Source organism: Eucyclogobius newberryi, unplaced genomic scaffold (genome assembly GCF_026437365.1).
Source record: "Eucyclogobius newberryi isolate DKJ021-1_F unplaced genomic scaffold, fEucNew1.0.hap1 SCAF_6, whole genome shotgun sequence".
NCBI classification, from domain to species: domain Eukaryota; kingdom Metazoa; phylum Chordata; class Actinopteri; order Gobiiformes; family Gobiidae; genus Eucyclogobius; species Eucyclogobius newberryi.
The window spans coordinates 11,275,514-11,301,141 of record NW_027316278.1 but is presented as its reverse complement, the minus strand read 5'-3'; the positions used below and the strand labels follow the sequence as shown (position 1 = coordinate 11,301,141).

The 25,628-nt window shown below is 40.6% G+C and overlaps 1 protein-coding gene across 10 annotated transcripts in view; it reads right to left on the bottom strand.

Annotated features, from left to right (window-relative positions):
- citb (citron rho-interacting serine/threonine kinase b) overlaps positions 1 to 25,628 on the bottom strand; it is a 55,634-nt gene that overhangs the window by 8,655 nt on the left and 21,351 nt on the right. The window contains exons 12-33 of one of the 10 annotated variants that reach the window (XM_072432830.1): positions 25,365 to 25,539; positions 23,668 to 23,865; positions 23,528 to 23,581; positions 19,429 to 19,626; positions 16,820 to 17,013; positions 15,984 to 16,119; positions 15,808 to 15,912; positions 15,295 to 15,435; positions 14,788 to 14,907; positions 14,063 to 14,294; positions 13,364 to 13,510; positions 12,706 to 12,729; positions 11,993 to 12,157; positions 10,490 to 10,667; positions 9,759 to 9,847; positions 9,565 to 9,669; positions 7,803 to 7,972; positions 6,454 to 6,501; positions 5,498 to 5,578; positions 3,639 to 3,774; positions 2,010 to 2,149; positions 1,473 to 1,565 (exon numbers count right to left, since the gene is read on the bottom strand). In XM_072432830.1, the coding sequence (XP_072288931.1) occupies positions 1,473 to 1,565; positions 2,010 to 2,149; positions 3,639 to 3,774; positions 5,498 to 5,578; positions 6,454 to 6,501; positions 7,803 to 7,972; positions 9,565 to 9,669; positions 9,759 to 9,847; positions 10,490 to 10,667; positions 11,993 to 12,157; positions 12,706 to 12,729; positions 13,364 to 13,510; positions 14,063 to 14,294; positions 14,788 to 14,907; positions 15,295 to 15,435; positions 15,808 to 15,912; positions 15,984 to 16,119; positions 16,820 to 17,013; positions 19,429 to 19,626; positions 23,528 to 23,581; positions 23,668 to 23,865; positions 25,365 to 25,539 (2,929 nt within the window). Of the gene's footprint in view, positions 1 to 1,472; positions 1,566 to 2,009; positions 2,150 to 3,638; positions 3,775 to 5,497; positions 5,579 to 6,453; positions 6,502 to 7,802; positions 7,973 to 9,564; positions 9,670 to 9,758; positions 9,848 to 10,489; positions 10,668 to 11,992; positions 12,158 to 12,705; positions 12,730 to 13,336; positions 13,511 to 14,062; positions 14,295 to 14,787; positions 14,908 to 15,294; positions 15,436 to 15,807; positions 15,913 to 15,983; positions 16,120 to 16,819; positions 17,014 to 19,428; positions 19,627 to 23,527; positions 23,582 to 23,667; positions 23,866 to 25,364; positions 25,540 to 25,628 lie in introns of all 10 variants that reach the window. The other 9 variants (XM_072432832.1, XM_072432829.1, XM_072432835.1 and 6 more) reach the window with 9 other exon arrangements.

Here is a 25,628-nt window from a genome sequence, read left to right as displayed (position 1 = left end):
TTCCTAGTCATAGTATTGATCGGTGTCTGATTTTACTGATACTTTTGACAAACACGTCTTTTATTCACTGTGACTATAATAATACAAACTATATGATAATCACAGCTCTTTAAGTAACAATATTAATGTTTTTTTTAATTCATCCATCATCCAAAAAAATAAATCTAACTTTTTTATCTGCCTGTTTTTGTCACATTCATTTTGTCATTCAGAAAGTTACATTTCATGAAACTGGTCACAAACTTGAGGAAGAGTAACACGTTAGACAATGGGAATAAAAGAATATTAAATTACATTCTTGTTTGGTCATTGCGTATTTGTAATTGTGATTTTCTATTCATTTTTTTCCTTACAATAATCCTAATGCTAAAATGTGACACTGACTGTGACTTTTGGATTCAAAGTGGGTCCAAACACAGGCTTGGGGGGCCGCACAGTAACATGCATCTATTTACGTGCCATTTCCACTGGTAAAATATGAGTCACTGAAGGAAAAGTTTCTGGAATTACTGACAAAACGTAGAGAAAATCACTAATTCTGTCTGGAAAACATGGAGCGTGCCCATTTTCAACCTGACAACTGGAGACAGAGTTGGTTGTTTTGTTACACAACTGCAGCTCGTGGGGTTTGCGGGCCTTTGAAGAAGTCGCTTTCACATTTGTTATAAGAAGCTGTTGACTCTTTGAGACAGAAAAATCAATACTGAGATCTCGTCTGAAAGTTTAAGGTCAGCTTTTTAAATCTGTTCCCTTCCCACAATAGACCGCTGCGAAGACGAGATAGAACACTCTCGGCAAGTGGAAAATGACATTCTGAAAGTGTAACAAATAATAACTGAAATACATAACAAGGACATTCGGACACAAAATTGACTTTATTAAATATTTGCTTTCACTCTGTGTGTCATATTCTATGTTTTATGGGGTTTTTTTCTTCTCAAATTAAAAGATAAAAATAGAAATAATTGAAAGCACTTTTACCTACATCGACAAATAAGTGGCTGGAGACTCTGGTGTTGTTTATTCACGCTCAGTTCTGGACCGAGCGACTTGAATACTCAGTATATTGCACAATTCAAGCCTGAGCTTCAAACAAGCAGCTTTAAATATGAGCTGATTAGGCCAAGATACTGTACGATGAGGAAAGTGATTTACATTTAGCTGTAGTTTTTGGATTATAGATTTAGATATGAATTCAAAACACTTATATTTGCTCCTAAAACAGTCATAATTTTATATATTTTTAGTTCTTTCGATTACATTGTGACCTGAATAATCACAGTTATTGATTAATTATGATCCCTAGATGGCGCCATCATAGATAGAGCCAACCACATAGTGAGAGACTTAAGACTTTGCAGCAGGTGCAGAACATTCTTCAACACAGTAGAAGATAAAAAACACACTGAATTATAAGAATGCTTTGCCTTGAACAGTTTGACACAGACACATTTAGATTCCACTGTAAATACCTTTCGGATGCAGTATTTGTTGAGATTGTCGTTGTAGCGCAGGATTGTTATTTTGTTGGGCATAGCAGCACATATGCACGAGCCGTTTTCCACCTGTGAGAAAAAGAACACATCATCCTGAGTTTCAACATACTATATATATATAATAACTGGTTTTGATGAGGAAACAATGTCAGGATATGGCCAGTTTAGCATAATATGTGTCCTTTAATATCGTTTTTGACACAGTAATTTCAGTTATTCTAAGATAAAATAAAAAAAACTTAACAGAGACATAACCCAGACACGGAATAAAATCAACCTTTTTCAACGTTTTCATTATAGAAACATGAAGCATGAATTCTTTATTATCGTTATATTGAAACTATAATAGTCAGAAAAAGCTAAACAATGACAAAATCAAGTCTAATTTTGGAAAATACTAAACAAAATCCGCCTTTTCAATTTAAAAACACAAACAAAACATTAAACACAATAGAGTTCTGTCAGATGCATGTATTGTGCCGGCGTAATCAAAAGTGTTAACTGTAGACGTACTCTCCCAGCGGCGAACAGGTGGCAGCCCTTGACCGTCTCAAAGATGTAGGGACTGAGATCGGCCTGACTGGGCAGATGAGACTGGGCCAGAGACTGTTTCACCCGTTTGATCTCCACCAAACACAGGGCTCTCTCGTCTCCTGGAAGAGCCACAGAATCAGTTTAGTTCTTTTGTGCTCCAGATTTCTTATTTTAAATTAAATAACATCGATTATATCTAAATCTATGTTGTGCATGTTTAGTTTGTAATGGAATCTGACACTGACATATGCCTTTGTTACAGTTATTAACATTATTTTGAAGTAATGGTACTCTTATTTGAGTAACATTTTTGACCATTCTACCCAGCTCTGTAAACCAGGTCTAAAGTAGGATTAAATGTTCTATTACTATGATCTACTTCAGTCGAAATTCATCTTAATTTCCATACTTTAGATTTATAACTACTTAAAGCTGGGGAACCTGATGGTCAAACCACCAAATGAGGAAACTCGTGACTGTGACAAACCCTGTGTATCACATACATTCATTTCCAGGTGAGTTCACAGTTTTAGAACATCTTTTTCAGACGGCAAAGGGAAAATGGGGTGGACCACCCAAGCAAAAGCAATCAGAACTCTGATTACGCTCTTACTTCCTGGTTGACACTTTATTATTAGCTGTAGACATTGTCACAAAGTGCTGTTTTTACAATAAACTCACTTACAGATCCCCAGCTTTAATGTAGTTGGATTATTGTGTCATTGGATTAACACAAAGTGTTTGTCAAAGGAGTAAATGCATTGGGATATTTATATTCCTATATAAATGTTCTTGGAACTGGTCAGAAAAGTCTTGAAAATAGTTAAATATTTTACATTACATAAACAAATACAACTAACATTATGTGTATGTTGACACATAATATCCTGTGGACAGAGACAAAGGTGCTGTGTCCAAAAAGTCCTAATTGGAGAGAGAAAGTAGTTCCGCACAGCAGTGTTTTATTTTCAATAACACACACTTATTTTCTTTACACATTAAAGGTTTTAGACCTGTTTGATACAAGTGTCACCTGACAGACCATGTGACCAAAAGTCATCAATAGAAAGACAGCGTGTGGTGTTATTATTGAAAATGAAAATTGCGAGCTCAAAAATCTGCTGTGTGGATCTACTTTCTTTCTATAAATAATATAAAATCAAAATCTTGTAAAGGTTAATTAAAACTCCACAAATATTGAATCCTTAGTAGGGGTGGGCCATAGTGAAAAACATATATATATATATTGATATTTTTTGGAGTATCTCGATAGTCGAGTTTAATTATCAGACAACTGTAATTTTTTTGTAAAATTGATCACAAAAGTGCAGAAATATCACCTCAAACCCTCATTTGCAACAAGATTTTAATCAGATCTTTTTGCAGCATATTTTTCCCAATATAAACTCCATTTTAAAATTTTGCTCATCTTCAAAACAAAATTCACAAAATGAAAAGTAAATTTCGATATATTGCCCACCTCTAATACTCAGATATATATTTTAAAGATAAGGAAGTGGAACTCAGCATTATAACTAATACTACTGTTCTGCTTTGCAAAATAAAAGAATACAAATAAAAGAAGCACAAAAGCACATGACATCTGACCAACAATCATGAGCAGTTTCTCCAGCTCCTTGACCACGTGGATCTGGAAGACGGAGCCCAGACCGGGGATGTGGGACAGCGAGTTCTTGATGACGTTGAGGCCGTACAGTCCCTCCTCCGACCCGACCAGGACGACCTGCGGGGAGAACAACGCAGACTGGACGATTAAAAAAGGCAACGTGACGAGAGGCAGGTCCTTGGCCGCGCGCCCCGAGCAGCCGAGCCAGATCTGCTGCGTGACAAATGTGACGCAAATCTGACAAAAACAATACAAATATTCACCGACTCAAAACAACGCCGTGTTCTGTTTTAGCTGTTTTATGTAACGCTGAATACATGCATTTTTACCGTGCCCACGTACCAGATGTTTATCGTCCTCTGTTTTAGTCAGAACAGCCTCAATTCAGTGACATTTAACAAACAATAGACGGTTTATCATTCATTAAATATTTGTCAACGCTGTCAAAATGGTGTTTGGATAGCTTTTTAGGTATCAATGTTTCCTCGTCTCGCAAAATGATGTTTATGCTGCTGATAACAATGAACTGCAGACTTTTGAGGAGAACTTCATCTTTCAGAAATGCTCACAAAACTTAAGTTATATCGTTTTGGAATCAGAATCAAGGTTATTCTTGAAACGGTTTGTAAAAAGCCTTGTGGAGAGCAGCTTAACTTGAACATGCAGATGTGGCACAGAAACAAACTGCAGGGCATCGTGAACGCAAAGATCATTGGACCTCAGAGGCCTTTGAGTCTATGAAAAGCTCGTAATGAAAAAGCTTCTCCTCAGGACTCTTCTCATTCTATAGCAGCCACTTTGAGTGATTAGCTTCTGAAGGAGGCGCAGAGTAATATCAGCAAACAAAAATATCATAATGAGCAGTTTCATGTCCAAAGCTGTTAACTCGATGAATCTCTGTGATACGTGTGTGTGCTTTTCTCTGTGCGGCTCGTCTGTTCACTGTTTTGACTGGTGTTGCCAAGAGCGACGTGTGGATGTTTTGAATCGTTTGGTAAAAGGCAAATTTCAAATCCAGTGGACAATAGTTTTCTTATTCTGGAATGCCTGCCAATGTGGTCAGATAAATTTGGATTTGGCTAGGTGTTTTTATTTTTATTTTATTTATTTTATTTATTTTATTTATTTTATTTATTTTATTTATTTTATTTATTTTATTTATTTTATTTATTTTATTTATTTTATTTATTTTATTTATTTTATTTATGTTATTTATGTTATTTATGTTATTTATGCTATTTATGCTATTTATGTTATTTATGTTGTTTATTTTATTTTATTTATTTTATTTATTTTATTTATTTTATTTATTTTATTTATTTTATTTATTTTATTTATTTATTGAGTTAATTTTATTGAGTTAATTTTATTGAGTTAATTTTATAATTTTATTGAGTTAATTTTATAATTTTATTGAGTTAATTTTATAATTTTATTGAGTTAATTTTATAATTTTATTGAATTAATTTTATTGAGTTAATTTTATTGAGTTAATTTTATTGAGTTAATTTTATTGAGTTAATTTTATTGAGTTAATTTTATTGAGTTAATTTTATTGTATTTCTGTTTCTGTAATTTCTTTGTGATTTTAATGCATTTTTCCTGTTGTGTGAAGCCTTTGAATTGCCTTGTGTATGAAATGTGCTCTACCAATAAACTTGCCTTATTTGTAATTGAACGTCCGTTGAGCCGTCTACAGACTCAACATTCTTTCAGGGCAATATTTCAGCCTTTTTTGGTGTAACTTTGCCCGGAATCTTCCACGGTATTGTATTAAAATGGCCTATCTCCATGGAGGCAAGCGTGTGGCCTTTCGCTTCACGCTGTCGGGTTGTCGTACCTGATCAGTGAGAGGCAGAGTGCAGTTAATGTCCAGTCTGTCGTCTCCTTCCAGCTTCAGCAGAGAGTTCCCCAGCAGCTTCTGGAAATGAGAGGTCACAGGGGTCAAAGGTGACGGGCGTGCGGGGGTCGTGACCTGAAGGAGACCCCAGAAGGAGACCCCAGAGCTAGAAGAGCGACAGGTGTGTGTGACAGAGCCGGGACCAAATCAGGCTTTTAATCACGACACCAGGTGCAAATATGATCGCGATAGTCGTGACTATTCAGGCCTAAATATAATTGTAATAACTAAATACAAACAATTATGATTATTTTACAAGCAAAATGTGATAAAAAATGTGAACCCAAATGAATAGTGTCTTTTTTGTGGCTGTTTTATATCTTCTGTTTACTTTTGCATTCAGAAGTTGTCTTAAAATGACCACAAAATGATACTTTTAGCAGTTTTATCATTATATTTGGGCATTCATCGCTAACCACTCTCCCATCAGACACCATTTTCTGTGACATGAAAGAATGACTTGAGTCCCAGTGTCTGCTGGGGATTCGGAGGCATTTGTGGAATCAAAAGTGCATCAAAATAGTTTGTCGGTTCTTTGCAGTATTGTTTTTCAACCTTTTTAGTTGAAAAGATGCACAGCAGCCACTAAAACAGTATCAAAAAAGAAGTGTAGACAAGTGCGTCTGGCTCTTTAGATTTTGTATTAGTGGCTTTTTGGTGTTTTTTCTTATTTGGACGTTTTCTCATCGCCAATTAATACATTAAATCACAGTTTGAATGCGTTTAACTCAAACCCGCTGGTTGAAAATCAATCCTTTACAGTATAAGACGTCACAACTAATTGGTGAGAGGTGACAAACCAGGATAAAAGACACATATTGACAGTACAGTGAAAGAAAAGAGTGTGGAGAGGCATGCAGCAGACTGGTGGGACACGTCTGTATGTTTATGTTTACCTTGACCAGAGGAGACAGAAGCATGGGTCTTTGGAACACAGCAGTGGCCTGTTAGTTCAGTGACACCCAATGAGGTGATCCCAATGAGCAAATCAATAAAACATGCCCATATATGGACAAACAATGAGGCAGGATGACAAGGCAACAGAGAGCAGCGAGAGAGAAGCAGAAGGAGAGAGGACAATTAATGACATGAGAGAGGCAGCACCAATAACCTGCTCAACAAGAGGATTTTGTGTGAATTCTTGAATAAAGTCTTGGCCCGGCGTCTAAAACATGTAAGAGAGACTTTCTACAGTACATGGAATGGCAGCTGTCAAAGTTCTGTGCTATGACAGATACAGATACATGTGGATTTGAGTAAATGTAGCACATCAAAAATCAACTTCAGTTAAAGTTTTTGAAGTTTTAAAAAATGTACTTTAAGAAGAGACACTGCAGGTTTATTTTGGTCAGTTTGCTGTCATGAGCTTTCGTGTGGAAACAAGTAAAGTGTCCAATCTTCATTTAATCTACTTCGTCCATAGATTTCTAGGGGACATTGTAACTTCAAAGGCTGTTTACTTCAAATGCAGCCCTCAGAGACACAAAGATCAGCCCTTAAAGAAGCACCTACACACGCCAAAGATGTTTATGCAGGTTTAATGTCCAATTCAAAGCCTGATTTTAATTCAAAAGTTTTAATTAAAAAAAAATAGGCAAAATTTGAATTTTTCCCCCACAAATTTTCAGCCAGATCTAGTTTATTCAAAAACTAATATGTAAGCAAAAGCAAAAAATATAAGCAAAATTTGAACCTGGCTCTATCCATTTAAATGTCCCAAATATGTGCAATTTGGATAGTTTTGTTTACACATACAAATTGTTCTATATGAAAAACTCACATAGTGAAAAACCTGTAATAAATGTTTCAAATTGATTGAATTTAATTAAAAAATTAAACCGGCAGTGTCTTGCACTGTTAAAGCGGTGAACATAATGATTTTGATGAAGAATTGAGCTCATTATTGGTCAACAGAAGTATTTCAAATCAATTTCTTAATTTTTTTATTGAATTTTATGTATATATTTTTCTTTGTTCAAAGCTAGGGCTTGAATTCAAAATCTTTATGCATTTTTTAAAATAAAAAAAATAACCCCTGAAACCCTGAGAAATACTCTCTACCCATGAGTAGAAAGAACATAAACCTGCTCTCAAATGTAGTGAAGTAAAAGTAAAATGTATCCACTGTAAAAATAACAACAGTAACATAAAGTAGAGATATGTAAATATGCAATACTTTTACTTTCCACCACATGCAATACGAAGGTAAAGGTGAAATTGTTCAACTGTAAGTTTAAAGACTCACTGCATCCGCCTCTGCTTTCTCCCTGGAGGCTCTTCCACTGGCCACCACAGTCTCCATCACTGCCACCCAGCGCTGTTTGTCCGGGAAACTGGGGGCCATGAAGTACACGGCCTGTCCGGGCCAGCAGGGGGCGTGGCAGCGTGACTCCAATTTCAGAACGTAAGGAACGTCTGACAAATAAAACAGACACATCAACGTCACGAAAATGATTGAGTTGAACAATAAACTTTTAGTGTGCAATAACAGGCATTTCCCTGGTGCAAAATCAAACCGTTTTGGTAAAGTTCAGTGGGAAGGAGAAGATAAGATATAGTGGGAAATTATATCAATATCTCAATGTTTGGAAAGAATTATGTTGGAAAGATGTTTCAAGGTATTTTATAAGACAATGTCAAAGTACACACTATTCACTGGGGGAAACTGTGGTTGCCCAGTGGTCCACCATGTGCTGTGGGACCGTCCTAGACTGAGAGTAACAAGTGGTCCACCATGTGCTGTGGGACCGTCCTAGACTGAGAGTAACAAGTGATCCACCATGTGCTGTGGGACTGTCCTAGACTGAGAGTAACAAGTGGCCCACCATGTGCTGTGGGACCGTCCTAGACTGAGAGTAACAAGTGGCCCACCATGTGCTGTGGGACCGTCCTAGACTGAGAGTAACAAGTGGCCCACCATGTGCTGTGGGACTGTCCTAGACTGAGAGTAACAAGTGGCCCACCATGTGCTGTGGGACCGTCCTAGACTGAGAGTAACAAGTGGCCCACCATGTGCTGTGGGACCGTCCTAGACTGAGAGTAACAAGTGGCCCACCATGTGCTGTGGGACCGTCCTAGACTGAAAGTAACAAGTGGTACACCATGTGCTGAGGGACCGTCCTAGACTGAGAGTAACAAGTGATCCACCATGTGCTGTGGGACTGTCCTAGACTGAGAGTAACAAGTGGCCCACCATGTGCTGTGGGGCCGTCCTAGACTGAGAGTAACAAGTGGCCCACCATGTGCTGTGGGACCGTCCTAGACTGAGAGTAACAAGTGGCCCACCATGTGCTGTGGGACCGTCCTAGACTGAAAGTAACAAGTGGTACACCATGTGCTGTGGGACCGTCCTAGACTGAGAGTAACAAGTGGCCCACCATGTGCTGTGGGACCGTCCTAGACTGAGAGAACAAGTGGCCCACCATGTGCTGTGGGACCGTCCTGGACTGAGAGTAACAAGTGGCCCACCATGTGCTGTGGGACCGTCCTAGACTGAGAGTAACAAGTGGCCCACCATGTGCTGAGGGACCGTCCTAGACTGAGAGTAACAAGTGGCCCACCATGTGCTGAGGGACCGTCCTAGACTGAGAGTAACAAGTGGCCCACCATGTGCTGTGGGACCGTCCTGTCACTCTGAGCCATTTGAACTGAGAGTAATAAAGTTCTGCCATTTCACTGGACTTCAGAACTATGTATCTGGGCCTCACAGCTCCTGACATGGACACAATAAATGGATACCTAACCTTTCAGGCGTTCGAAAAATGGGAAAATTAGACTTGAAAATGGACTCATTTGACTTTTGTTGTTTTCTCCTTTGGATGTCATGTGTCTTGTTGAATTGTTTGCTCAATTTTTACAAATGTATTATAAGACATCTAAAAATGCAAGTAGTTGTTTAAGTGCTTATAAAAAAGAACTAGTGCTTATTAATGTCTTATAAATAGTTTACTTAGGAGGCTTATTTTAAAGGACATAGGTCTTTTTATGCTATACATTTTGAATCGTACCTGACTTGGCTGTGTTGGGCAGCTCTGAGGCGCCCACAGCTCCATGGACCATCACTTCTCCTTCACACAGACACAGGTCGAACTCCTCCAGGGGCTTCACCGCGTCTGAAACATGTTTTATTAATATCACGGCCGTTAATATCATCAAGACACAAGCGATATTGATTCTGAGCCAAGCAAAATGTGAGCGTGACCTTCTCTGGGCTCAATGTCATAGATGGAGATTTTAGTGCCGTCCAGGATCATGTACTTCCTCTCCCAGCCCTGACCTCGCTTTCCATTCCTGCAAAAATGTCGCACACACAAAAATATAATAAATATAAACTCTAAAATTAGGATTAGATCTGCTTAAAATACTACCAACAAGGCCGCAATTATTTTAGTGGTTGACTTGTCCAAAGATTAATTTTATTGTACACTTTTTCACGCATTTTTAACTGAAATGTAGTGAGTGGCTTCTGGATGATGATGAAAATCCGAAATAGTTTATTATTTTTTGATTTACATTTTGATTGAATAATGTTAGATTTGTTATTACAGTTCTTTTGGCATGTGATTGAGAATATTTATGTCAAGTAATTATAATGATAGAAACACATTATGTAAATTTGAATAGCTGACAGGTCACAATTATTCTGATTAATCATTGAAGCCCGACCAATAAAAAGGTGTTTCCATTAAAAAAAAACACTCACAAAACAATGTAGGATTGCAATGAGCTAATATGATTAATGCTAACTAGTATTTAATAATTGTAAAATCATTTAGTAATTGAACAATCGTTAACTGGTCGATACATGGGTTCTAAAACATGCCATAAGCTGAGGAAAGAAGTTTATTGTATTTGATGGAAACATGTGCTCCACCAGGATCCTCAGCTTCAGCTTCATCTGGCTCAAACGTAGTATAATGAATGAGTTCAGACCTGGGGAACTTCATCCACCCCTCCAGGCGCATGTGTCCCCCGGCCTCTTTGAGCTGGGGACATGGAGAGCTGCCTTTGTCCCGACACGGGTCAGACAGGTGCAGGGAGCAGTCACTGGACATCCCACAGGTGGCAGGGAGGCAGGGCGAGCACTTTGGGTGGCACAGCGCATGGCACTCTGCAGGAGGGTAAAGCAGACAGGAGCTGTTCACCTTGTGGAGCATGTTCATCAAATTAAAGACCACTTATGTTTTTGAGATGTTAATGTCTCGCAGATGCTTTTGCCTAATATGGGCTGATTTGCATTGATTGTTCCTTTGCCAGATGTCAATAAACCATCCTGAAAGGAAATACAATTAAAAATCACACACAAAAAAGACAAAATGTCCATAAATTTGCAGACAAATGACACATGATGTTACAAATCAGTCTTTTCACAAGCCACTTTTTAGCCATCTCAACTTGTCAAAGTTTGATCTCGTCAGAGCTCCAAAGCTAAGCAGAGTCCTTGAGCAAGACACTTCAGCCACCTCGCCTCCAGGGTCCATGTGTGCTGCTGTGTGAATGACAGTGTGTTTGTGAGAGTGAATGTGAACAGATGGAAATGAGCTCATGGCTATAGTCCGGTGTGTTTACAGCTTATGCATCATGTATGTCCATTAACAAGTACTGAAGTACTGTACTGACCAAAATAACACTGATAATAAAAGCATTTGTTTTAAAAGATCTGGAGAGATTGAGCATTGACTGAGGTATGTCCATATATTTTATAATTAAAGAGAATTAAAAAATAAATTCTAAGTCACCCTATTTTAGTTGTAGTTATGCTAGACTTAAATAGTGAATCTCCGTCTCTCCAGGACCCGTCCGTCTCCAGGACGGGTCTATGGACTGTTTGAGCCGCTCCCCTCAGGCAGGAGGCCACTCCCCTCAGGCAGGAGGCCGCTCCCCTCAGGCAGGAGGCCGCTCCCCTCAGGCAGGGGGGCCACTCCCCTCAGGCAGGAGGCCGCTCCCCTCAGGCAGGGGGGCCACTCCCCTCAGGCAGGAGGCCGCTCCTCTCAGGCAGGAGGCCGCTCCCCTCAGGCAGGAGGCCGCTCCCCTCAGGCAGGAGGCCGCTCCCCTCAGGCAGAAGGCCGCTCCCCTCAGGCAGGAGGCCGCTCCCCTCAGGCAGGAGGCCGCTCCCCTCAGGCAGGAGGCCGCTCCCCTCAGGCAGGGGGGCCACTCCCCTCAGGCAGGAGGCCGCTCCCCTCAGGCAGGGGGGCCACTCCCCTCAGGCAGGAGGCTACTCCCCTCAGGCAGGAGGCCGCTCCCCTCAGGCAGGAGGCCACTCCCCTCAGGAGGCTACGGTTCATTCAGACCAGAACCTCTTGCCACAAGAACACTTGCCGTTGCACTGCCAGTTTTGCACTGTTGTTCTACTTACACTCTACATGTATTATATTATTTTCATTTTAGCTTAGTAAAGGTGACTGTGACGCTTTAGTGGTAAGACATGATCATTACCGAGGCAGGTGGCGGCTTGTCGTCCGAAATGCACCGTGTCCAAACACACGGTGCATTTGGCGGCTCTCATGTTGAGCCCCACAGTGAAGCGGTGAGCCGTGTTGTTGTGGTGGACACGCTCTCTGTCCCTGTCCCTCTGACTGTCCTTCAGGCGCCGGCTGTACTCTGGAAACAACCAGGAAGCAACACAATTACCCTTTCAGGAGTTGATGAGTAAAATGCATAACAAGCCACTGCCAAAGCGGAAACTGAGCGTGTGCTTTGCTCCCACTGCTGTAAATGAATAGAAAATATTTATTGAGTCAAATTATGTAGATGTAATAAACACCTCTTCATACATGCTCTACACATGCAAAAGTTAGAAGAACCATGAGTTTGAGGAAGGAAAGGAATGTAATTGCATCAAGAGCGACCTTGAGTTGAATTGTTACAGCGCTTTGTTTAAGTCATAAACATTGCAAGGCAGTTCACATGAAGGTTACGTGCTTGTGATTATTGAGGAGACGACAATCAGGTGGACCAAGCTTCAGCAAATTATATCAAAAAAAGCTTCAGATTTCTTAAACTATGCACTACAAAAGAGAAATAAATGATCCTTTCTGGTGTTATGGAACATTTTGAGTGCAGAGCTTTTAAAATCTGGCCTTTTGAAGATGTGGATGAGGTAAAAGGAGAAGAGACCAAACTGTGCCCGTGAGGTTGGGGAAACTTACTTTCAAAAGTGACTCTCCTTCTTTCTGAGAGATGTGCGGAAGAGAAAATATACAAAGAGCTCCATCAGTGACCTAGGCCTGTTCGCTTTGAGGACAACGGTGCATGCACTTTATGTTTTAGGCCTTGCTTAACATGACGATAACTTCTTTGGACTGGGGCAAGGACTAAATCTTCTAAAAATGTGACTTGGTTTGGGGCTCCTTTGCTTCAGACTTGTCAGGATTATTCAAGTCACAATATAATAGTAAAAGCTGAAGAAAAAAAACATATAATAGAAGGAAAATTCAGTCTGTACTCCATAAAATAGAGCTTGTACTTTTTATTCCAGGTGTTTTTTTGGTCACGTTTTTTATTTTGTCATTCAGAAAGTTCCATTTCGCGAAGCTGGTCACAAACTGAGGAATTATAGACAACGGGAACGAGAGAGAATTAAACATTTCACTGTTGTGTTTGGTCACGTTCTCAGTCATCCTGAACAAACGTGGAATCGTGTTGTGTTTCCTCGCAATAACCGTGACACTAGCGTTAGATATCGTGACATCCCTGCTTCAGACTGTGTCCTGTCTCACTAACATTGCCCGTACAGTGTTAAATCAAAAATGGTGCTTAATATGAAAAAACTGTTAATGCCTTTGGTTGTCGTTGTCTCAGACTGACCCTCTGGAGTGGCTGCGTCCTTCCTGCGGCCCGAGCTGGAGGGGTTCAGACTGGGGCCCTGCTGGTGTTCAGGGGACTTCACCATCGACGTCATGATCATCTGCTGACGGGACGACGGGTTCGGGCTGTGGTCTTTGTACTGGATGGCTGGAGAGAACAAGGAGGTTTGAGGGTCTCTAATGTTCAGGCTGGAATGAACATGCAGTGAAAGCACTTTGCACGAGCGGCAGTGTTTAGGGAACGATTATGCTGCTGAAGGCACGAAGCAAATGGACTGTAAATGACCTTAATGACGCTGTGATGTTTTTATGATGATTATTTATAACACCTGCGGTAAATAAAGAGAATAGTTTTACACCTTAAGGAGCAAATATGAAAAATATTTTGAAAATCAGCAGGCATTTTCTGTAATCATTACAATATTCAACAAAATATTTATTTGTGACATAATAATCACAGTGACATTAGAGGGGGATTGGAAGAAGAAGAGGAAGAAGAAGAGGAAGAAGAAGAGGAAGAAAAAGAGGAAGAGGAAGAAGAAGAAAATTCCTAGTGTGATGTCATGATTTACAGCTACAAAGTAATATTATAAAGCTAAAACACGGCAAACTGGGATATAATCTGTAACGTGTTTAGCAGAATCTTAGTAAACGGAGTCGTCCAATCTGTTACTTTAATGTGACAAAACCTGGCGCTCACCTTCCTCTCGAAGGGATCTTAGCTCAGCCCTCATCTTCTGCAGAGCGTCCTCCAGGTCAGAGCAGCGAGAACGTTCTTTGTCCAGGGCAGACTTCATGTCGCTGTACTGCAGTGGGACAGGAGTGGCAGAGGGCGCTGCTGAGGCCTGCCCCTGCCCCTGGGCTTGAGCCTGGGCCTGGGCCTGCGCCGCCATCGCCGCCAAGATGTCCTCTCTGCGACGACCAAACAGACCCTAGATAGAAAGATCCAGAATATACGTGTGGGATTTTTGTTATGGTTTACTTTTCTCATATTTAAAGTTGTTATGAATCCTTTTCCCCTTCATTTTGATGTTTTGTTTGAATGTCCACCGATTTCTACAGTTAATAATCTTAGGGTTCACATTCACGACCACAACATTTGACCAAATCAATCAAACCAAGTCTACGTCAAAACTAAAACGGGCTCAATTCAAATGAATAAATAAATACAAATAAATACTAACCCTAAATAAATAAATACAAAAAAATAATATTGACCCTAAATAAATAAATACTAAAAATAAATAAATAAATACTAAAAATAAATAAATAAATACTCAAAATAAATACAAAAAATAAATATTAAAAATAAACTACGCACACGCACGCACGCACGCACACACACACACACACACACACACACACACACACACACGGTTCTTTAACATAAGTCCATACTGTCCATAAAACAGAAGAGCCCCTGACCTTCTTCTTCTTGGAGCCGCCGTGGGCCTGAGCCTGGAGGAAGTCGATGAGTTTGGTCTGCTGCGTGATGGTGCCCTCCATTTTGACCTTCTCATGGGAGTACACAGCCTGCAGGTGGAGCTAGTGAACATCACTACTGCCATCAATTTCACCTCTAACACTTCATTAACACAAAGGGCACAGGCGGGACGGAGGGGGAGGGCCACAAGGAGGGCCGAGGAGCGCAGTTCACTTTGAAACAAACCGCTGGGACATTAGGACTGCCACAGGACTGCAGTTTAAAAGTATCTCAAAAGGAGCAGAATGTTACTGCTGGAGGAACTTTTAACTGTCTCAACTTCACTTATTTAGATATGACAACATAAGCTACATACTATAATGGTCAGCTACAAGCACATTCCATATTCCATATATTTTGGTCATATTGCGTCGTAATCATTTTTGTGACAATTGTAGCGATACAGATTTTCAAGTTACTACTAATTAACAAGAGTAATTATGTGAGACCTGTATGTTCTCGAGCTGGTACTCCAGGTCCGTCCTCTCGGTCTTCAGGAGGTCGGTCTGGTCCAGCGCGTCCTGAAGGCCCTGCGTCAGACGGAAGATGTGGGTCTTCTGGGCATCCATCTGCTGCTGCAGCTTCTCTTGCTGAGGAGGAAAATAACACTTACTGAAGGAAAGACGTGACTTTGCCTCATGAGATTCTTGTGCCCAAACAAACCCCCCGGGAAATGGCAAGAGACACAGCTTTGAGACTTGTTTGACATTCAGTTCATCGTTCTATAAAGAGGAGAAATGTCTGAACATACACTTAAGAGTATAGTACCTGTTCATTAGTTCATAATTAGGGGCTGATTTTCTTAAGCAGGTCATAGTCATAACTCAAAGGCAACACTTTAGAAATCAGCAGTGTGAAAAGGTCTGTGAAGGCTTGTTCAATGAAGCCGAAACTTTAAAGCTTAAAACTCGTTACAGAACATCGGAGTGAGTCACAGTTTGGAGAGGACATGTCAGCATTACCTCTTCCAGAAGTCTCTGCTTGAGGTCCCGCTCACTTTCGAGCTTTTGCTGTAAACTGCGGGCGTTCATTTCCAACATGGCGTGCTTCTTCTCCAGGTCGTTCAGCTGCGGAGACAGAGGGATTGTTATGCATTCTCCGAGTCTGAAGGGTGAATAATGAAAGCGTAACTTCTCACAGTGTCAGCGAGACTCTCAGTCTTCAGTTTCTGGTCCTTCAGCGCCTGCTGCAGAGCCAAGATCTCAGACTTGTGCTCCTTCACCGCCAGCTCCACCGCCTGACGGGACTCCGAGTTGCGCTGTTCCGCACGAAGCCTGGTAAGACATGGAGGACACGAATAAAGAAATGTAGGAGAGGAGTATTTTTCAAAGGATTTAGAGACCATGGTTCAGACGCAACACAATAAACATCCGTGCGACAGTTGAAAAATACTTGAGTGAGTCTGTTAAATATGAAAAAATGCAGTTATTCTGTTTTGAGAACAGCAACTGGAGCAGAAACAATCGCAAAGGTCTATTGTATTATGCTATTTAAGACTTAAATCCTATAAGATATTCCTGTAAATATATACATGCATTATCTGATGTGTATATTTCTCACAGTGAAACACCAAGAATTACCTGAAAATGTTTTTGTCAGGATTATGGATGTCAAGATTATTAGGTTAAACAATAATCATTAATATAAAGGTCACAATATAATTTTATTAACCACAAAAATGTATAATCGTGACAATTTTAGAAGCAATTTTAAGTGGTTTTAATTCAGTCTGTTGTTAAAAATAGATGTTAAATGTTACGACCTTCTTTATCTGCCTGTTTCTGTCACATTTACTTAATTTTGTCATTCAGATTAATTCATTTTAAAAAACTGGTCACGTGTTGAGACAATGGGAATGAAAGAAAAACGTCTTTTGGTCTCAGTAATCTTGAATAATCGTTAAATCATAATGTTTTTTCTAACACTAATATGTAATATGGTGGCATGGCTCCTCTACGTGTGTAAATGACGGACCTGTTTTGTTTCTCGGTGTCCAGCAGCCTCTGCACGTCTCGCACTCGTCTCTCGGCCTGGCTCTTCTCCTCCTCCAGAGTCGACCTCCAGGCCTCCCACTGGCGCTCCTTCTCCAGCAGCTCGTCGTTCAGGGACTCCAGCTCCATCACCTGCTCCTCCAGCATCGTGCACGTGGTCTTCAGGGTCTCAAGGTTCTGCAGCGAGACGGCCACCAAATCCATGTCCAACAATAGAAAGGTGTTTTATAATAATAACAAGTAGCGTCGACTCGGTGCTAAAATGTCAAACTGGATTTCGATACAAAGGAATACAGTAAACTCTATTTTTAATACAGATTTTTAAACCTTAACGATGATAAATGGTTATGTTTTAAACCTTTTCAACACAAAATAATACTACTTTCTTTAATAAACATAGTATTAATAAACGTCTGATAAAGCTCAATATAATTTTTAAACTTTTTCCTGTTATTGATTTTTTTTTTAGTATTGATACTTGTTCAAAGGAGTATCTAGTTTTCATAGTAGTTTTAGTATGTATAAGTATCTGATTTTTCGATACTTTTGACGGCCGTAATAACAAGCAAGGCCATTGGCTTTTAGTCGTTTAGTCGATTTATCAATCAATGGCGTTTTAGTCGACCAAAATTTGAATGATAAGGATTTTTATGAGACAACAGCAGAAAAGAGAAGACATGGAGTGAGTTAGCTGAAGACTTTGCAGTGATTCATGCCTTTTTACACATGTATACGTACTTTCACATGGAATACAGTGCAGTTGTGTTCTTGTGAGTGCAGTTTGGCTCAGATACATGGTCAGATCTTAGAGCTACTGAACATTTTCAAGAGCTTTTGCTAGATTCGCTCCTTTGTCCCCTTTAGTCGAGTGTCGTGTCTTGCCCAAGGACACAACAACAGAGTGCATTGGTCAGCGTTTCGGCTCCGTGGGCAAATGCGCCACAAACAAATGGAATACTTGCTATTGCATTAGACAAAGCTCAAATCTTCCCTTCTGGTAAAAAAACGCTTCACTATTTGTTGCTGTTTGTCAGCACCTGCCCTACATTTGAGTAACTATAGCAACAGAACTACTGGTGCCGCCCACGAGAGCGGACCGAGTTCATCATTTTAAAAAGTTATACGAATTTCGGACGAGATGTAATGTGCACAAACTGATGGACTGGAGGAGAAAGATGCTGGCTGGAAACAACTTTGATATGAACATGATAACGTTAGATACTGTCCTTTAATGTTTATAAAATGCAAACACAGAGCAACAAACACATTCCAGCTAAATATACAAAAGACTTTCAGCCTCCACACAATTCTGCATTGGACAAACATTATGGCCTTATTGTTTACTCCCACCCTGCACCGACTTCAGCTTTAACTTTAGCTCCAGTGCTAACGCTAACGCCCTGCCAAAATCACTGTCCTTGTTTAAAAAGAAAGTTGACTTGCACAAATAGTTTTAGGCTTTTCGTTCGGACTTATTCTGACAAACACCAACCATTTTATGCACATTTTTGCTTCCTCTTTTGATGCCCACACAAAACTGCTTTAATTTCTCATATCGCTGCGTTGGACCAGTACAAACACCTAATTATAGCTCCTCCAGCACCGCAGCCTTCTGAAGTCCACACCACCTCGACCTGGGAGTGAAGTGATGACACACGCCGCCCACTCGTCCCTCGTCTATGACTTGAGCTGGTTACACAACGACCTGAGGCAGCGCGGGCGACTGGACACCCACACACCCATCCTCCCACGATGCATCACTCTGAGCCCAGCCTCCTCTTCAGCATCATCTCGGAGCTGGATTTACGTTTAACACCAACAGCATCAGCCTGTCTAGGTCACCGCTGTCACCGCTGTTGATACATGTGCGCGTAAGAGAAAACGAGTAGGAGCAAACTCAGTCTGACTCAGGTTAGAAATAGCAACCAAATGACACATTCTATATTTGGAACGCTTTAAATTTCCATATGCTGTGTGTAAGTAGCACAGTAAATAGTGGTTTTAACGAAAGCCCTGGTGGACAATGTTTTTAAGATAATTCTGATGACAAGACTGTTTTACATTATGGCATTCAACTTATTTATTCCATGTATTAGGTGAACACGTTGAACACTGAGGTTAAATAAAGGTTAAATGAAAAAAACTCCTTACTGGGAGTTGAGTCACCGCTCCACAGATCTGATCTGTAACGTGTGCTTGTCATGACATGGAGGTAGATAAGTGTTTAATGCCACACTACGGAACATTTTGTGTGATTGGGATGGCTGCTGGTAACAGACAGGTGATATATTTGAATACGTTTCTTGGGTGAACTCTGCATATCTGACTAGGCGACAGGTGCGTGGGAGGAAAGGGACTTCACTGAAATTTAAGCAGACTCCCAGCACACTGTCTTCACTCTTCAAGGATCCATCCATCCATCCATTTTCTACCGCTTGTTCCCTTTCGGGGTCGTGGGTGACTGGACCCTATCCCAGTGACTTCGGGCCTGAGTCCGAGTCCTGAGTCTCTTCAAGGATGTTTTCTTAAAATGGTCATATGTTGAATTAATTTCACTCCTGAGACAGGTATGACTCTAGATAAAACACTGACCTGTTTCTGGTTGTTGAGGTGCATTTCGCGGTCAGCCACCTCCCTCCTGAGCTGGTCCACCTCCTGGCTGAGCTGCAGATGAGCCTCTCTCTCGTCTGTGGCATCGTCCAGCTGTTTGGACAGGTAAAAATTCTGTCGGTTCAACTCTGCGTTCTCCTGGGACAGTGAGGTCAGCTGCTCCTCCAGGTCTGTGATCACCTGCAAACGCAAACACGCAAAAGGTCAGCAGGAACTAAAGGGGTGAGAACGGGGCAGTTCGGGTGGTGCTCTCTTTGCTCCGGAGCACTAAGGCGACTAAACAACTCGCTTACACCCAAATGGCAAAAGTTAAAATACTAATAGCATGCTACAAATGCTACTAATACAGCAAAAGTGTCACACTTATACTAGATCTATACTAAATTGCCTCTTGACCATGTTTAATGTTGTTACTTCATGACAAATAATACATACTTGGACTATTTTATACGTGCTTGTTAAAGTAATCCTGTATATATCCTGTGCATCTTCTTCTCAAGAGCTCAAAGTGCACTGTTCCACCAGCTGATGTCATCAGGTGGTTCCCTTGTTCCCAAAGAAGAGCAAGCTACAATTTGAATGTATGTGCCGAATGCAGATATACTTAGCATTGTATTGGACATAATGTCATATAATGTAATCATTCCATTTCTCTGCTCAACAACATACACCATCCACGTACTGCAGACCCACAGTATTCACTCTTCTCCACATTTTCACATGATTCACATATCTGGGTCGGTGACATTATGCTGCAATTATCCATGCACTAAGTCTGAGCTCCTTTTCTTTTATAAAACGTCGAGTGCCTAATTGTTCATCAGCACATGTGTTCCTTCAATCAGCCCGAGTGAAAGGGAAAGAGAATGTTACAGCTGTGATCAGAGAACAAGAGCTACTTACTTATCCACTACAAAACTGTGAACAGTCTCTGAGGTCTTGATCAATTATTAAAGGTGCACTGTGTAATATTCATGCTGAAAGCTTGAATTACTGAAACAAAGTGATGTGCAACGACGTAGAAATAACATGTACTTTTGAACAAGAGGCTGAATCTAATAAAAGAATCCTCAACACTGACGAGAGCAAAGCAAAAATACTATTTCAAATATAAATACTTGTAATAAGTAATGTAATATAGTATAATCAGTGGTGGAAAGTAATGAAATACAAAAGTAAAATTACTGTACTTAAGTAAAGTATTTTATTTTTATCTTTTTTTTTTTTACAGTGGATGCTTTTTACTTTTACTTCAATACAATTGAGATTAGGTTTCTGTACTTTCTGAACTGGACTGGAAAGTAGAAAGTATGTTTGTATGAATTGTGCATAAAGAATCTGGCTTTGATACAAAAACAAAACTAAAATACATAAAATTCACTAGAAAAATTAAGAAATGTATTTTAATTACTACTGTTGCCCAAAAAGCAACATCAATCTTGATAAGAATCATGACATTCTCAAATATACTTAAATATACTTTTACGTTTCACACTTAAAGAACATTTACTTTAGATTTTGTTCATGTGCTACCTTTACTTGAGCGCAATGTTTCTCCTGTACCTGTACTTTTACATCAGTAGCAAATCAAAAACCACTGAGAATAATAAACTAATTGATACTAAAGCTGTAGTCGACTAAAAAGAGGCGTGGCGCTGGCAAAAGCTCTTAAAACTATAAAGAATCCTCAATTTCAAGAGAATTTGTCAAAAATATACACACAAATATACAGAAAAGAACTAGCACAGCACATTTAATTGTAAAAAAAGAAGAATAAGCTTATGATTTGCTCTCAAAACTCCCAAACTAACATATTTCAAGCCTTTTTCCTTCCTGCTGCGGCGCATATAAATCTCTATAATACCAATAAAATCATTCATCTTGCTCGACCCCATCAACCAATTAATCGACTGAGCAACCACGGCCCTAATTGACACGGTCGGCTTTCAGGGACCACAAGTGCACAAGTGGAAGCTGACAGCAGACGAGGCGCGGCGGTGTGAAGAGTCATTGTGCATCCTCGGCTGTTCTCGGAGCCGGGCTTGACTGACAGCAGCCTCTCCGTGTCTAAGGCGGGCGGAGGAAGAGGAGATGAGGCGAGTGTCTGTGCTCACTGTAATCATCTGTCAGACGGAGCTATAGAGCCACTCAGAAAGTAACTAACTCACGTCCGGATCATCTGCGGCTCAATGCGTGTCATTCAAAGCGGTTCGTCGGGGGGGGGGAATTAAAGCCTGCGGAGTTTGAGGAATGGAGGAAAAATGGGGCCCGAATGTCTTTAAATATACTGCGGGACATTTTGTTTTGCACATTTTCGGGCCGGTGCTGTGAGATAACTTTGATGCCAACTCAGGAACGCTTGTAGTTTGTCACTATAACTTATGACATCCGCTGTAAGATGTTGAAGAGTTTAATGTCGTGGAACTGTCAGCGTCATAGCCATGTAAGGGTAAATGAACAGACAAAGAAGAAAGGAGCGTTGTTTGTGTGTGTTACGGGCAGTTATGAGGAGACAAATGAGCTAAAACACTCATAACTCATCACATATAGACTCATTTACAGCTTCCATGCAGCAATTATTGAACTATAATATTTCAAGCTGATATCATACCTGTTTTGTTCCTAATTAGCCGGTATAAATAACATATCGGTGACTAATTTTGTTCCTAACATCGATATCCTGACCTACTGTATATGTACTGACCTACGTTTCGACTTGTGACTCTACATTCTCTTATTATTAGCACCAATATTACCTTTTCTAAATGTTTAAAGTAAAAAAAGTAATTAAAATGACATCACGTACAAATATCCGGCCACTTTTTGCACCTTTTGACTGTCATTTTGCAAAGAGATAACGAGTGCTATTCTCCAGCTCTGTCACTGGCATCGGGAAACGTGCGAAGTTGGAAGAAACGATGACCGCGAAGGCAAAATAATACGAAAATAATCTTGGAACGAGTGGCGTGAGGCTTGTTGTTCGTCGAGATGGGAGACTGAGGCCGTGCGCGGTCTGTTCCGGCGGGATCGGTGTGGATAACTCCTATTTGTTTGTGTTGGCGACAGAATTGCTGAGAGAAAACTGCTGCCGAGCCCCAAGAAGGATCGGCTGTGTTCAAATTGTTGAGAACAGCTGTGAAATGAGCAGCGGCCTGAGCCTGAAGCGGAACAATAATGATCTGTTCAATCAACTCTTCTTGGATTGAAATGGCAAATCTAAAACAGGGTTGCTATGGAGAGCGGTTTGAACAAAGCTCTGTCGACACGTGATTGTGAACTCTAAGATCAACTGTAACGCTGCAAAGTTAGCTTAGCATGAGCTGTAAAAAGAGCACCATCAACTTGTGTGATGAATATTAGTCCGTAAATATAAGAGAACCTGTATTTGTCCCACAGTGCGTGATGTTCCATATGTGCGTGTCAGACGGATTTGACCAATATGTGTTAAAGAATTTCATCTTTATCTGAATTGTGCTGACGTTTTCGTTTCCCAGATGAGAGACAAAAATACAAATCACATGTCAAGTTGCATCATTGTGTGGTAAAGTCTCAATGTCAGACTCTGACAAGTCCCAGAAGGGCAAAACCAACACAAAAAGGGTTTTTAAGTGTTCACTGAATGTTGACTGAATACATTTATTATGATTTTGAGCTGTTCCGTCGAAATAATTAGCATTTTGTTGTACAATGGAGCTGTGTAGCAATGCATAGCTATATTCTCTACAAACAAACTGATACAATGGTCCTGATAGCGTTAGTCAGACTATACACTACAAAGTATTTTAACATATTAATAGTGCTTTATTCGTCAGAAAAATTGGAAAAATCTTTCAAATGTATTACAAAAGTGCAAAAATATCCCTCTGTACCCTTATTGCAAAGTTTACAACAATTTTTTTTTAATTTGTACCTTTAATATGCTCTTTTTGCTAGCATTTTTTACTATAAATGATACGCTCAATATTAAAATGTTGTGCATCTTCAAAACAACATTCACGACATACTCTCACTTGTGACATATTGCCAGCTAAAGCAGAGACAAGTACAATCTCGTTCATCAGGTGTAGAACATGACACTCACCGCGCAGCTGTCCCTCAGAGCGTCGTACTTGCGCTGGATCTCCTCTCTGTGCGCCTTCAGCCGTGAAAAACACAGAACACCTCGTCAGAGTCCGATCACACACACCTTGCAGCTGTTCCCGCCGGCAGCGCCCGCCTCACCCTGAGCACGGTGATCTCCTCCTCGGCCTCGGCGGTGGTCTCCTCCAGCTCGGTCTTGGCGTGCTGCAGCTGCCCCTCCAGGGCGTGGCGTGCGGCCTGGAGCGACGTCGCCTGGCCCTCCCGCTCCTGGAGGGACAGGGTCAGATCCGTCACCTGTCGCTTCAGCTCCTGCTTCTGCTCCTCGTCCTCCAGACCGATCTACGGAAGCAGAGAAGTTAGAGTGGCACAGGGCCCATGCGGTATTAGTCAGACACAAGCGCTGAGGTCACTAAAAGAAAGAAAAACAGCTGAAATTGAAATGGTTTTGCTGTTTGATCTGTGCATGGTTTGCTCTTTGTTTTTTCCAGCTTGAATCCAAATCTTAAAAAAGCGATAATCAAACAGTTTTATTTGATATTGTTCTGATGCGATGCAGATTCACGCCCGTTTCCTGATTACGACCACAACACTAAAGCCTTCCCCTTGTTCACTTGCACCTTTAGACCACGATAAGAACAACCCTCACTAAAACAAAGTGTCGGAAATTGTCGATCCGTGGCAAAGAGAGGAGATGACATTTACGACAGAACCGCCCCGTGACATTTCACTTGTTGATCAAAAATCTCCGACACAATTTGTCATCGAAATCAAAGCATTTAACGGTTCTCAAAATATGTGTGAAATACTTTTACATTTTACTCTTCAAACCTTTTTGTCAAGTCAATTTTTTAATGTACAACTTCAACTTTTGACTACATTCACCCCACTTAGTGCAATACTGACTTAACCATGTGCAATACTGACTTAACCATGTGCAATACTGACTTAACCATGTGCAATACTGACTTAACCATGTGCAATACTGACTTCTTAACCATGTGCAATACTGACTTCTTAACCATGTGCAATACTGACTTAACCATGAGCAATACTGACTTAACCATGTGCAATACTGACTAAACCATGTGCAATACTGACTTCTTAACCATGTGCAATACTGACTTAACCCTTAACCATGTGCAATACTGACTTAATCATGTGCAATACTGACTTTATCATGGGCAATACTGACATAACCATGTGCAATACTGACTTGACCATGTGCAATACTGACTTAACCATGTGCAATACTGACTTAACCATGTGCAATACTGACTTCTTAACCATGTGCAATACTGCAATACTGACTTAATCATGTGCAATACTGACTTTATCATGTGCAATACTGACATAACCATGTGCAATACTGACTTAACCATATGCAATACTGACTATCATGTACAAAACTGTCATATTCATGTGCAGTTACTGTAGTACTCACACGCAATAATGTCATATTCATGTGCATATAACTGATGTAAATAGACTGTTTACTTTACCATTATTGTTAGCATTGTTTTCTCTTATGCTAGCTATTTTTATTTTATTTTTTCCCCTCCATTCCTTATTAAAAAATGAGAGGTTCTGAGAGTTCTTCTATTAAGAGTGTTTTTTTAAAGCTTCCTATAAGTTATCTGTCCTTTCCCTCTGTATCTACCTGCGTTGCAACACTGAGATTTCCCCATGTGTGGACAAATAAAGGCATATCTTATCTTATCTTATCTTTTACATAAGTAACATAATGAAACACGCCTTCCACCACCGCTCCATGATCACACCATATGTTACCTGTCACGTTTCATGACATGTTTGCTGAGAATCCCCCCCCGCTCTCTTACCTCTCGGAGCCGCGTCTCCAGCTCCAGCACTCGGCTCTTGTTGCTCTGCTCCTGTTGGCTCATCTTCTCCAAATGCTCCTCCAGTTTGGCGTTTTGGGCTTCCAGTTTCCCAGCCTGAGACTCCAGGTAAAACTTCTGCTGCCGGAGCTCCGAGATCATCTCCTCCTGGGCTTTCCTGACAACAGCCAGCGAACACATCTCGATGAGGCGCGATCCCAGAGTGCGCCGCCAGACAAACGGCCCCAATGTGTTTGTTGTATCATT